Consider the following 15,372-nt stretch of genomic DNA (forward strand, 5'->3'; position numbering starts at 1 on the left):
ATAATTTATGAGCTTTTTCATTGTTATTATGCAAGTGTGGAAGAATATCAGAGAAAACAAATATTCCCTGAAAAGCATGACTCTTAAAATGCCCTCATATTCTAAATATGACATGTTACTGTTTAAAATGAGGACCACATTGTATGCCACATGTTTGTATAGTCCCAAGTACATCTTTATGTGAACAGTGCTTGTTCCTTTTACCAAGACTGGGCTAAATTTCTTATCATTTTGATGATTCCAGAACCTTGCAATACACTCCAATAATTATATGCTACAATTCAATCAAATTTTTAAATTTAAATTGTATTGATTAAAATCCAAGCATATAGGATCATTCTCAATTTGTATTTTATAACATTAGATAACAAATTCCCAAAATGATAGTTAAACATAGATAATTGAGTGAAAGAGCAAAGATGACAATAACCAGGAAAGACAAAAATGAATGTACTACTTCTCGTCTCTTATGGAATATAATACAGGGATAAAAATAAATTAAATTACTCGTAATACTTGTTACCTTTTTTCTTTATCTTTTTCTTTTCAAATGAAAAGGAAAATGAAAAGAAAAGAAAAATACAACATGATAGTAAAACAATAGATATCTAATGTCTATCTACCCCTCCCCATGAGATGACCGCGACAATACGACCCTATTCCAAATCCAACTTCGTGGGAGACAGTGAGCATCATATGACAATTAATAATGCTTGTAACGATACTAAATTTCAGCGAGATTAATAATGTGGTTACAAAGTATAAAAACAGCAATAATAAAACAATGAAACAACCAATAATCTTCATCTCATACAGTCGTATCTCTATCTTTTAAAAGACTTAATATTAAAAAGTCGAAACATGTTAATACATGTAGTACAAAGATAAACGGCATTGTAAATGAAAATGTAAATATATGTATTTATATATATTCATTTTCATATATATATATATATATATATACATATGTTTATATTTATTCAATTAGTTATACTATTTCTTTTATTTTTTAACGGGTGGGGGGTGAAGATCGATTTTTTTTCTAATCGATTTCATATCATTTATTTTACAATGCAATCGCATGACCAGAACTGAACTGTATCTTTAAATCTATTCCTTATTACGAGCAGATGCCGCCTAGTTTATTTGTAAACATCACAAAGCTATACGCCATCATTAAAACTTATGTCATCTCTATTAACAACTTAAATCTACAAGAAACACTATCTCGAATAACAATTGGAAAATCCAATTTTTCCAATTTTCACCCAGTGGTTGGTTATTTCCCCGTAAATCACTCCTTCATGTTTAATAGTGCTTTAAAGCAAACAACATTATCGCTAAAACTCTCGCGATATCAATCAACTCTTGAAACATTGTCATGTGCGTCATCTTTTGAAATGTACGAACATGATAATTATCCGAACACAATTTCTATGGGCAATTACACTTTTGGTATTTAAATAGCCCTTAGAGTTGATTTTCGAAAGTCTTAACGACCGTCATAACATTTTAAATATGCACAGCTAGAAACCATTTTGTCAATTTCTGTTAAGTAGAATTAGAGCAGGAATAGGGTCACATCATTACACAATTTGATACCAAAATGAAATGTATAACATAAATTAATTTGTATTTCTTAAGATATTTGTATTCTTAAATTTTGAAGAATCACCAGAACAAGCGATTTTGTTCATATCCAACGAAAACTATAAGTAGTAAACACACGTATATTATACATTATATAATATCATGATTTCTCCAGGATATACAATATTATAATACTGATGCATTAACAACAATAATGGCCTCGTGGAAACTATAACATTGAGATATAAAGGCAGGGTGTAATCATAGGTCTGTGGTGTAACCATTGTGCACAAATGTAGTAATGAATATTTAGCGATGAAAGGTGCAGGTAAACTAAACTAAACTTATCTTTTGGAAAATTCAATCGAGGAAAATCACTTCATATGTCAAAACAGAGGGGTAACTAGGCCTTTACTTAAAGACATTAGAAATGGTATCGGGAATTCACCTAGAAGTACGTGAATTCATTGCCATAAGGTGTTCATATTACTTATAACTTGAAATGAATCAATTTAGTACCTTCATAGTATAATTTGGAGAAATATCCAAACATCATTTTCATTTTTAGAAATGGTAGAAGTTAAAATGTTAAGCGAAGGACTATTTTTGCACCCCGGATTTTTCGAAGTGTTCGAAGCATTTCTTTGTCAATCAAAAATGAGTTGCAAAAATGATCCTCATCCTGTGACAGGACTAACTGATGTCTTCCTTGGTGTCCGATGCTCAAGATGGTGTCATTCTGACTCAAGGAGGGCCTGTGAAAAGTTAGAGAAAAGGGGGGAAATGTATTATTAAATCCATCTTCAAAGTAAAGCTGCACTGTGTAGCCCTCTTATATCTACTTTACGTCGCGTATGGATTCAGCAGGTATACAGAAACCAATGAATTAAAATTTAATTTAAAGTGACCTTTTTACTTAGTGAATGCTTGCCTTTAAGGTTTATATATTTCCTTTTCGTCACAATACCTTGTCCTTTCCCTCAACTCCATTTCCCCATGTATATTATTATGCTCATATCATTCTTAATGCGCTCTATATATTTTCATGTTCTGCTTTGGTAGGGGTAAAAGATTTAGTTGCAATCACCTAATCTCTACCCAGAATGATAAAGTTTTTACTTCAATGAATGAATACAGAGTTATAATTATTAATACAGAGTTATAATTCTTTCGAAATTCATTTTACTTTCATTGTCAGGAATTGCCCAGCAGAAATAATTGACTTTTTAAAAAATAGAGTCGAACATATACCTTAATCTTCACAAGTAGGTGTCTCTGACTAAACATTCCAAGAAAATTAAATGCCTTATTAATCACCCTCGATCACTTCCAAACTACTTTGTCTGTCTCTGGCCCTCTCTGTCTTTCTCTCTCTGTCTTTCTCTCTCTCTCTCTCTCCCTCTCTTTCTCTCTCTCTCTCTCTCTCTCTCTCTTCCTCTCTCTTTCTCTCTCTTTCTCTTTGTCTATCTTTCTGTCTCTCTCTGTCTCACACTCACTCTAGCAGTGTGAGTCTGTCTGGCCGTCTCTCTGTCTCTCTCTGTATCTCTCTCTGTATCTCTCTCTCTCTTTTTCCTTCTCTCTCTCTCTCTCTTTCCTTCCTCTCTCTCTCTCTCTCTCTCTCTCTCTGGCTATGTGTATGTGTGTGTCTCCCTTATTTTCTCTCCCTCTCTCTCTCTCTCTCTCTCTCTGTTGTTCGACAATTTCGAAACTGCTCTTGATTTTTGTTCTTACCTTCATTACTCGATCTCTACCTTCTTCTGACAGCGACTCAAATACAGAATCTAGAAGACAGGTTTGGCTGCTGATTCGAGGCGTGTACTAAAAGAATAAACAAAACCAAAAACACGATTTGTTTCCTCTAATTTTCTTGATTGGTCTTTCTTGATGTCGTACAATGCATTTCATTTATGCGCTAACCTCACAGCTGATCTCACACACCTTCATATCGCACATAATTATTGACATACCTGACACACGCAAAATGATTAAAATTAAGATCTGGACGGCAATGCATAATGGCTCAAGGCATGGACACACAGAGGATTTTCTTATGTTGGGGACCGGGGTAAAATGCAATACATTATTGAAAATGCATTGCATTTTCTTTCTTTTTTTTATTTATGGAAACTGCCCCCTACCCTAGCCCCGCTGCGTACAGTTATGGTTCAGGGACAAAGCAATGGCCTCGTAACTGTGAGGCCCCAGGATCAAAACCGTGTCGATTTGCTGTATTAGTGCCCTTCTGTGGGGCATTAATCCTCATTACTGTCATTTATGACTTAAGGGCGTAGGTCCCCTAGTTAATAAGCATAGTAGCATACACATGCTTTAACAGTCACGCAAAACATCATTGGCAAATTATTATTCAATAAAATTTGAGAATGTATACTATTATCTAGATCCATTAAGAATAAATTATTTTTAAAATAATTCCATAAATTGGGGTAAAAGAAAAATATTCCAACTAGATGAGCGACAGTGTATCTTTAAATGAAGAGATAACCAATACTGATTTTGTAGATCGCATAGGTCATCTTGTTAAGTTATTATTAATCTTATAATTTTGATTTCATTTTATGATATCATTTTACTCGTTGTTTTTATATTAAATTGAACTTGACTGATTGTTCAAATAAAATTGAAATCACTTCAAATTACGCAACAAGTAGATTGATAGTATAAATTACAGATTGGTTTTCCCAGCAAACCTTGTAGTTTTGTTTCAGTCCATTTGATTTTGAGCGTTCTTCAGTCATTCAAGTTTGATTATCGGACAAGAGATTTTGCACATTTACCATTCAAATTCATTCCGTCTCGAGCTAAGATTCATTCAAGTTCATTGGCAATTGCCGGAAGGTGATCTCGGGCATTCGCAAATGGGCAGTCAATTTGGTAATACATAATTTTATGTTCTTTTAATTTAACATGTTGCTTATGTAGGCCCCTACCTAAACTTCTTTCTTAATTCCTTAAAAATCAAAGGATTTTGATTTATTCCGTTCCATTGTCGATATCGCACAAAATGTTAACATGGTCGAAATGAAGTTCGTAAATATATTTTATGTTTCCGTATTTTCTTCACCTCTCATAGCTACATGAGATCAGATGCCTCAAAATCCCCCCCCCCCAAAAAAAAAAAAACTAATAAAAAATAGGAGGTAGTGTGCTCATGCAGAAGATCATAGAAGGGTAGAAATGTACCCCCCATATTATAGGGTGCACGCCCAATGGCGTAGCTACGGGGGGAGGCACTTGCTTAAGTCATTACGTATAACACTTATTTGCAAAATATAGTTTGAATTACTTGAACGGGAATCATTCGAGAAATTGGACTAATTTGAATGAACGAAGTGCTATAGATTGGTTGCTCTAAAACGAATTTGAGTGTATACGGACGGCAGTATTACGTGATCAAGACAGCAATCACGTCGTGCTATAATTGAATGAACAATTTTTTGACGAAAAGCGTGCATAAAACATAAATTGAATGACAAACATGTTAATTCGAATGACTAAAATACGAATTTGTAGGCACGGCTCATGAATTTGAACTATCGAATAGAAAGACTATATTGTTCAAAACTGAATGCACGCAAAATGAATCGGATTGGCAAAGTTGCGAAATTGGACGGGAAAACCGGTATCATACTGGTATAGCCTGAAACCACTTTAAAAACTAGATTCTGTTATTCGATCTTCCGATCAATATTTTCGGTCGCAAAATATATCATCCTATTTCTCTCATGACACCAGTGGTATGTTCGCCTAAAACCTTCACAAGACACCGCCAGAGTGCCGAGTACGGTCTTGCATATTTTTCCATCTGTCTAATTTTCATTATATTTTCAATCTGCTATTGTATTTCTTTTTGCGTTGTACTATTTAGATATGAATATCTGCATTTGTTTGTTCTATTTAAATTGTTGATAAAGGAAGTACATTTATTTTGTAATCGTCCGTTATATTTACCTCATCCTTTGATACTGTTTCATGATCTTCTGGTTCTAGACTGAATGATCGCTTTCGGCCCACTAGAAAATAAAGAGAGTACATGAGTAATTAATCAAGAAAATATAAATATCACGTATTTCAGTAAGTGTCGAGCTTCATAACCTTGAACATTATATGGCATTAGCTAAGAAATTAGGCCAGAAAAATACCGGGCTTGATTAATATTTTGATCATTTTATTAACCTTCATGATTTTCCTGAACCTGACGCTGTTCCATTTATCAAAAAAAGTGAACAAGATGACATCTTTTCACCATAATACCTCCCCATAGTACAATCCTACACTCGTTATTGTTTCAAACACGATGCGTTCATTCACCTGTCAGTCTCTATAATTGTCTTCATCAATCTTTCTCCCTCTCCTCACAACCTGTCTTCATGTGCTTGTAACATCTCTCTCTCTCTCTCCCATCTCCTCTGTCATTACTCTCTCTCTCTCTCTCTCTCTCTCTCTCTCTCTCTCTCTCTCTCTCTCTCTCTCTCTCTCTATCTATCATTAAGAAAAATGAACAAGATGATAATCTATTTACCACAATCCTAAATTTGTTATTGTTTAAAAAACGATGCCTTCATTTTTCTGTCAGTCTCTATAATTGTCTTCTTCTATCTTTCTCTCTTCCTCTCTCTCCATACAACCATTATGATTTTCCTGAACCTGACGCTGTTTCATTTATTAAAAAAGGGAAGAAGATGATATCTATTTACCGTAATACTTCCCCATAGTACAATCCTACACTCGTTATTGTTTCAAACACGATGCGTTCATTTTCCTGTCAGTCTCTATTGTCTTCATCGATCTTTCTCCCTCTCCTCACAACCTGTCTTCATGTGCTTGTAACATCTCTCTCTCCCTTCTCCTCTGTCACCTCTCTCTCTCTCTCTCTCTCTCTCTCTCTCTCTCTCTCTCTCTATGTCTGTCCCTCGCTATTGTAATAAAAGGAACAAGATGCGTTCATTTTCATGTAAGTCTCTAGAAGTGTCTTCTTCTATCTCTCTCTCTCTCTCTCTCTCTCTCTCTTCCCCTCCTAACAACGTGTCTTCATGATGTGCCTGTAACATCTCTCTCGCCCATCTCCTCTGCCATCTCTCTCTCTCTCTCTCTCTCTCTCTCTCTCTCTCTCTCTCTCTCTCTCTCTCTCTCTCTCTCTCTGTCATTCTGTCTCTCTGTCCCTCTCTCTCTCTGTCTCTCTGTCCCTCCCTCCCTCCCTCCCCCTCTTTCCCTCTCTCTCTGTCTCTGTCATCTCTCTCTCTCTCTCTCTCTCTCTCTATCTATCTCTTTACCCTCCTGCTATCTTTATTTCTTCCCATTCATCACAGTGATGAAGTCATTGAGAGGTGGTGAAATAGACAGGGCGGGAGATTTTTTCTGACACTCCTCCACGTCACCATGGTTACATTCTATAAAGGCATTATATCAAAAGCGTGTATACGTTCTACCAAGTATGAGCATATTCATGCAATTCATTGCTTGATGAATTGTTACAATGAACAGAAAATTCGAATACAAAATTATGTTATTAACATGGAAGACAATGCATGAATATGCCCCGGTGTACATTTCTGACAAGATGACTGTTTATAACCCTCGAACTAATTTGCGATCAACAGGTTAATACCTGCTTGAGAGTCCTCGAACACGCTCTCTTCTAGGTGATCGACCATTTACTGTCTGTGCATCGAGATTGTGGAATGGTCTTCCCCTGTGTCACCAGTTATCCACTTTCAGAACTCAACTAAAGACATACCTATTTCAGATTGCTTAAAATTTAGTCACTAATTTTTTTGGTTTTTCCCAGTTAGAATCATGAACAGACATTTTTGGTAGTTTTTCAGTCTCACCAGCGCCTTTGATTAGGCAATTAGATGTTGGGGCTTTATAACTTCCGGGATTGGATTGGATTGGAATGATTGAAATTATTCATATTATTCATAAGTTTGCTTTCTGTTAATCACATATCAATAATTTGGTACCAAATTTTGATGGAAGAAAAAATTTGTAACCTTCAACAAGCTTATCATTGTTAAATTTATCATATCAAAAAGAACAAACGTGAGTATTATACGCAGACACGTTGAATATAATCTTTCATAACGATCAATTCATTGTTTGTTGTAGATGAACACAACAACAACACAAAAGGGCGTCGCTTTAGGGAGTGGTAGGCACGATACTCCATCATTCAACATTTAGACAAAATTCGTCTAACACCGTTCCCCTCCCATCAAATAATGGTCTTCCATGAAGATTTGTATTTTTAGTCCAGTATTAAGAATCCTAAGTTACAATTTTTGTTAATATTGGGTATGGTTTGAAATTTACGAAAGCTATGTTGAAAAACCCTTCTTTTCTACTTAATCGGGGCCAGACATGGTGGTTGTAGCCCACTGTTCTCAATGGCAAGTGTAAAAGGGAGAGTCAGCCCTCCCCCTCCCTCCACTTACCCCGCATATTTAGCCCTGCCCCACCGCATTCGCTAGAGTTTATACATAGTATATAATACATTCGTGTTGAAAGTGCTTGCTTGATTATGAGGGAAGAAGTAGATGGGAATGTCGAAATTTCCCTTGGAATACACGTCTAGATTTTTAATGTGTTAATTTTTTTAAAAATATTTTTTTTACCTTGTCTAAATAGGCCTATTGGTTATTTGTATGGTAATATAACATATATTAAAGATAGCATAAAAAATAATTAATTGGTTGATCGTGAAAACCACAGTAGAATTCTGTCTTCGACTAGAAGAAGTGGATGTTGATTACACCTATCGTCTATAGGTTGATATCGGGTGAAATTTCGAGGGCGATTCCGGTCGCTTTGCTTTTACGATGACAAGAGAAAAACAGCGAAGCGACGCGAACGCGCCTCCGAACTTTCCCGAAATCTGCCAAAAGGCGAGCGTTTCTCTAGAGTTGCACAATGTCACAAAACTTCAATCTTCTTCAAAAACTCTTCGACTTGCTCATTATCTCATTAAAGCTACACCTGCACATTATGAAGAGCTTTTAATAATTACATGGTAACACATAATGCGAGGCACACGTTATCTATCAACCCAAATACGATAAAACATTCAGTTCTGAATTAATAATCCATTTCTCTATTCCCATCAGATGATGATAAATACGTGCTTCCATCAGTAGGTTTTGATGTTTTAATTCAATGAAAAGCCGCTTTGATGATAATATCATATTATACTTACTTGTGCATGTCCGCACACAGGACATGTTGGTACACCCTTTGCATCCTAAAAACACAAACACAAAGGAAAAGACGTTAAACAAAATTGAAATATCATGTTCTGCTCATTCCCAATTTAAAATTCTCTCTCTCTCTCTCTCTCTCTCTCTCTCTCTCTCTCTGTATGTGGGTGTGTGAGATCGTAAGTTAGAGTCTGGAAGTCGGTATGATACATATTTTTCAGTTTCGTATCACGAATACATTCATTTCACGTATTCACTAACAGACATTACAGACCCACTTAAAATAGTCTTCGACAGTCATGGTGTCCACTAATCATTAATTCGGTTTCTCCATTTTGATATTTCAGGTTTTAGAACATGTATTTTCATGTCTTCCAGTCAGGAATACTAAATCATTAAAAAAAAACCTGTCAAGATTCAATTTGAAACTCATTAATGATTCAGTGATACTCTAATGTGGGATGATTAAAGTCTATTTCCGCGACAAAGCATACTTGATTACGGATACACGCATTGAAAAATACGCTATTATTCATCTTCACATCGCTGTAAAATCGTTACAACCTGGGATGTTTATCTCATACCTCGGGTCAACGACTGCCATCACCCATAATTTTGTCAGTCACCTCCTGATATTTGTCTCCCCACATTCAACGAAATATCAAAATATATGTATACGGTTCTACGACACAATCTTGCTTAAGCGACATTGTTCATCGGTCATTTTCTACTATTTAACCAAAACCCTAACTTCATCCTTCGAGCAGACGATATACCTATCCATAAAATCAAACCCTATTGCAACCCTAACCATTGACCTAATGATGGTTTATAGAACAAAACGTTACACTCGTGGTTTAAATGAGGGAGAGGGGAGGGAGAGAGAAAGGGGTGGAACCGTGGAAGGTTGGAGGAAGAAAGAGAGAGAGAGAGAGAGAGAGAGAGAAAGGGGAGAGGATGAGAGGGAGGGAGGGGAGGAAGAAGGGAGGGGGAAAGACAGACAAAATAATAACGAAAGACAGTGGTTGGGGAAGTTTCGGTTGGCAGCTGTTCTTCTAAGTCCAAGGAGTTTGAGAAAAGGGATGGGAGGGTAGATGGTGTATTTTAATAAAGGAAAACTCATAACTTCAATTTTGTATGATTAGGCCTATATGATGAGACATGTGAAAATCAAAATTTTAAAGAATATTCAGATATCTTTTGGAGGAAAAAAAACATTGCTTGATCTCGTTTTGGGTCGTCAAATAACTGTGTCATGTAATTTTTTTCATATTATGTAGTTGCGTTATATTCAAGTGATAAAAAGCTTTGTTATAATAATGTTTTAGTTTGTAAAAGATAAGACTGTGGATGAATGCTTTGCTGCTATGTTATTTACGAGACAAAAATGGAAGTATGAGAAATAACATCTATGAATACAACAAAGAATACTATCTCCTATATGTGACTTCAGGAGAATAATAATCTACCCAAGAGCAGACAGTCCCTCCCCTCCCCCCCCCCCCCCCCTATCAAACATAGAAAAGCTGGTTTGGTGACGTAGGGATGTTGACGCTATGACTGACTGTAATGATTGTTGGTATATGATTGCCTCCTCTGGTAATCTTCAAGTGTGAGTTACATTAAAAAGGTTACATCAACACTGCTCCATTTACAGACTAATTTAAATGAGTCTTAATCTGCTACAGGCTACTTCTAACTTCGAAGTTAGTCGAAGTTAAAGCGGCACTGCACTACTTGTTGCTAATTGCGCCCTCTATACAGCAAACAATTCCTAAGCGGTACCCGTTGATCCCCGTGGTTAGCTGATTTGATGAGAAAACCACCTGCCAGTTACCAGCAGGGAGGTCGAATCCCTCCCGGCCAAACTAATGCAGATAGGCTCTCTCGCAAACTGACTGTCAACCAATATTCAAAACTTGTCTTAAAGCCTATATCTGCACTAGTTTGGCCAGGAGTGATTAGACCTCCTTCCATGGTCACGGGCAGTAGGTTATCTCACCAAATTAGCTCTCAATTAACATAAGAAAAGGGGACCACGGGGGGACCAACGGTCACCGCTTAGGCATTGTTTGCTATATGCAGAGGACGCAAATAGCTATAAGTAATGCAGTGGGGCTTTAAAAGGACTTGGTAACATTGTTCAGATGACAGAAAATGGTGCTCAGGTAGTGACTTGGATGCTATAGGTGTCAAATTTAAGATAATCTTAACGTTTGAGCAAAAACAGACCATTATTAATGATAACAATTGAGGAAAACTGATCTAATCGATTCCCTAATTCTCCCAACTATATTATTACAATTTAATTACATTTTAGGTGAATGTTAATTGTCACAAAGGTATGATCGGCTCTATATCCCATTCCTGATTTTTAAGTGTTGATATATTTTTTAAAGCCTGTCTGATGTCTTTTTTCATGGAAAATCGGTTGGAAAATTCAAATATTGTTTGGGAGAATTTACTGTTAGTGTTAGAGGGTGTCGCACAGTGACACCTTCAAAGAAAACCATAAATTATTTGTGGTTTGAGAATATTTCAGGAATGTTTGCACGGTAGAAAGAATATAATAAGTATCATTTCATACAAAAGTTACGCAGTTTTTTCATCAACCTTCAACAATGTTACCAGTTCACTTTAAGTTCAAACAGTTAATCCATACCCAAGCACGCTCAAATGGCGTGCGTGATGTTACGTATTAGATTTTACTAGGGAATCGCAATTCCTAAAAATCCTAACAATAAAAAAGTGTATTTTGACCCACAACATAAATCATAAGCTAAAATAAGTTAGTTCTTTGACATAGCCTACACACAGGAAAAATCGCCGTTGGTCAGCACTAATTGTTATGCCCTGTAGATTTTCCGAATTACTTTACAAAAACTGGTATCATCACTTAAACAATAATCTTTTTTCACTAAAAAAGAATATGGTACTACATGAACATTGCAATTGCGATACCTTAACCCGAACTGAGCATAATCTACACTAAGGTGTAAACAAATTACTGGTAAAATGTTCCATCTGTAGCTCTTTGGAAAAATACATGTTCAAGTACTATAACCGCAATTAGGGGGAGGGGGTTGCAAAATTGATCTTATTCATTAAACACACAAACGGGAGTCATCTTGAATTTTAAAATTTAGAAGAAGAAAAAAGGTGCAAATTTTTCAAAACACTATATTTTGTCCGAACTTTACCCTGGCTTCGAGTACAAAATTGAGAAAATCTCTAAATGTATATAATTGAGCGTAAGTGCACATGATGCATGACGGAATCTGGGCGAGACTTGGCAGCTTTATCATTATCAGTGGTTGTTGCTTGAAGCGTTTTGTTTAGCGTTACTTTTCATTTTACTGGCTATGAACAAGCTAGAATTTACCAGGATTTTTTTCTACTAAAAACTTAGTCAACAATAATTGAATATCGCATTCCATCTGTTTTGCCTCTCTAGAAATGTACTATATCATTAGGAGTCTCTCTCTTCAAATTCATCAAAGATTAATGTAGCATGTACAGTGACCCCGTGTTAAGTATGCAAAGTGTCATCAACGTCTTGCACCTGTATGTATGAAGCCTAAATGACCGCAACTGGTGAGACGATATTTGCATGGTGTCGAGTCTAAATATCATTTTGCGCTCGAGAAGTTGAGATCAGACTGTTTATTAAGAATCAAGAGCAACATTTATTCATTTATTCATTTATTCATTTATTCAAGATATCAAAATATTATTCTTAGCCTCCCCCCCCCCTTCCCCACCCCAAGGGTAGATTGAATATTTTCCTAAAAGGGGGGTGTGAAATGTACAAACCTGCGTGCGCCCCGCCCCCTGGATCCGCCCTTGCGCGTGCCCTCCCTTTCTTAAGCTTCGTCACACCATCCCTGGATCGTTTGCTTGTTTCCTTGTTTTATTTTATTTCTGCATTGTTTACATAAACAAACAGTAATATACAAACCAGGTACAGATATATTATTAAAAAAGTTAAAAAATAAAATTCAATCATAGGCCTATCATTAAAAAGAAATCAATAAAATAATTATATCTTTAACAAAAAAAGGTGATAAATCATTTCAAAATTGAAAAAAATACGAACGAAGAAGAATGTTTGTACTTACCTACTCTGCTCCTCTTATATTCTTGGTTGTATCTTGCCATTTCCATGTCATCTAGAAGATTACACGTACACTGGACTGCAATGAGCACCAGAAGAAAGACCACTGTCAAGTAAAATTGACAACTCATCGATGCCATTTTCCTCGCCATCACTGATTTTGTCCTGGTATACTAACGGTCACTTATGTGAAAAATTATTGAGAGTAGTAGATTCTTCTTCTGTAACGCTAAATCAATAATATTCTTCTGTTGATCACTTCAAACAGTTCTATCCAAATAATATACTGACACAATATGCAGTACAAACAAAAGGTAACAGATTAGTGTTGATCCCAGCAGTTCTCTAATCCATTTGTAGTTTGACGCTTCCTTATATCGATTCTGTTTCAATAATTTATCGTCTGACAATTACTGTGAAGCTAATATTACTAATTTCCACGATGTCGCTGATGGAAATGACGTATAATCTTGATGCTGAATTAAAAATCTATGGGTCATCAGCCAACCAAGCTCCGATCTGTTCGTATTAACAATGCTCCTCAAAGAAATATGATAATTATCCTATATAGGAATCGAAAGTTGGATAACGTGAATAATCACATCCATCTGATTCGTGGAAAGCTACGCAAGTGTATCCATACATCGCCGCATCTTCTACATACGGTATTCCGGTACGCCGAATCGAGCACGTCCTCTATCGTCGGCGGGACAAAGCAAATAGCAATTTTTCTGTAAAGTATATTTGATGGAGTCCAGCCCATGGTCGTTGCTATTGATTTTTTTCCCCCTCTCCCCGACAATGATTTTTTTTTGTATATTAACGGTAAAATTAGTAGTTACCGGACACCATTACTTTCTGCGCACGACTGGACACATTAAGACTAATTGCATGTTTCTGGCTTTCCAGTTGGCGGAACTCCTGGAGTCTGCGAATTATCATCATTATTGGTAATATATTTCCTCGCAACGTTATCAATGATCGGTTACATAAAGAGAGAGAGAGAGAGAGAGAGAGAGAGAGAGAGAGAGAGAGAGAGAGAGAGCATGACGTCTCGAACAGAAGTTGCGCTAATAAGGCAATACATGATTAACAAGAGAGAGCGTTAATCAACCATAAACCAATTCAAAGTTTACCAACACACTTGTCATAAAGGAAGAAAAATATGATGGCTGTAGGATAAAACGTAATGAGTGGTACAAAAATTTATCTTTTTCTTGTCATTTTTCAAAACAATATCAAATAAAACTTTATTTCGGCAAATCTTTTAAATTTATACTTTGTTCACGAACGTATAAATAAGTGATTTGCTTCATTCGACTTCGGAAATTAGTAAATGATTTATTAATCATAATTAGATACATCTTGACACATCTTCATCTATTTGAATACCTATTCAGCTCATTCACTTTCTAAAATCAACAGTCTAGACATCAATCTCTTTCTTACAACCCACTTACATTGATGCAAATTAATAGAATCATGCTTTCTTTCTTGATAGTGACTGGCCGGCTACTTAATAATTAGACTCCATCCATCATTATGATGTCTAGAATGGTGATAAAAATTTTTTGGTTTAAACATCTTTTGTTCATCCTCAATTACCTAGTCTGATTGCTCATGTCACGATGTCATGAGACAATGATACCATCAAACCAATTGTAATGTAAGAGGTCAACTCACCAAAGCACATTTATCACATCAACTTAGAAAATTATCTTTATGGTTCGAGAGCTGACGGGAATACTAACTAATTATACACACACATTCATACGCGATTTGTTTTCCTACTAAATGACGCACCAAGTCAGTATACAGCTCCGTGAGAAGTAAAAAAAAAAAACGATCCACTTTTCAACGTTGCTTTTCTTCTCCGTCGTTTTGAATATCGGATAATAGAATATAGGATATTGGCGAAGACAACCCACTTTCCTCTAGTTTGCGTAATCCTTCCGATCATAAACCAATGAAAGATTACTTCAGGAAGTCAGGATGTCTTGTTGCAACTGCAACATTCATCAAACACGACAATATTTTGGAACGCAGTCAGAAATACGATGAGCGACTTTCTTTAGTGATCTTCTTATGTTTCAGTTAGTGGGATATTTTAGCGAGCGTAAACGGGCTCCAATTTTCAGAAGTGTTCTGTCCGTTTTGGCTAAAATAAAAATTAGTTCAGGGTAGTTAGAAAGTGACACAAAGAATACATCCAACAAGAAACGTTGCATTGCACTAAATGTGTATGCAAAATGTTTTTTAAAGTGAAATACGTGACTGTTGTTTGTTTGTTATGCACGACTGCTTTAATAGAAAGCATGGATAGTAAATAAGCAACCAGGAGACTGACGGCTTAAGTCCTCAACGAGGGATTTGGAAATGGGGATTGATGCTTTAACAAATGGTACTAGCGCATCGACTAGGTTTCGAACCCGGGATCCCCCGGTTACGAGACCACTG

At 36.1% G+C, this 15,372-nt stretch overlaps 1 protein-coding gene across 1 annotated transcript; it reads right to left on the reverse strand.

Moving 5' to 3' along the window:
* Window positions 1-1,698: 1,698 nt before the first annotated feature.
* LOC105446303 lies at window positions 1,699-13,678 on the reverse strand. Its single transcript, XM_030985651.1, has 5 exons — window positions 12,920-13,678; window positions 8,801-8,845; window positions 5,560-5,621; window positions 3,322-3,408; window positions 1,699-2,345 (listed from the first exon to the last, which is right to left on the reverse strand). Exons 1-5 carry the CDS (start codon window positions 13,065-13,067, stop codon window positions 2,325-2,327), a joined length of 363 nt encoding a protein of 120 aa, XP_030841511.1. The 5' UTR covers window positions 13,068-13,678; the 3' UTR covers window positions 1,699-2,324.
* Between the last annotated feature and the right edge of the window lie 1,694 nt (window positions 13,679-15,372).

Source organism: Strongylocentrotus purpuratus, unplaced genomic scaffold (assembly GCF_000002235.5).
Source record: "Strongylocentrotus purpuratus isolate Spur 01 unplaced genomic scaffold, Spur_5.0 spur5_contig_836, whole genome shotgun sequence".
In the NCBI taxonomy this organism is placed as follows: domain Eukaryota; kingdom Metazoa; phylum Echinodermata; class Echinoidea; order Camarodonta; family Strongylocentrotidae; genus Strongylocentrotus; species Strongylocentrotus purpuratus.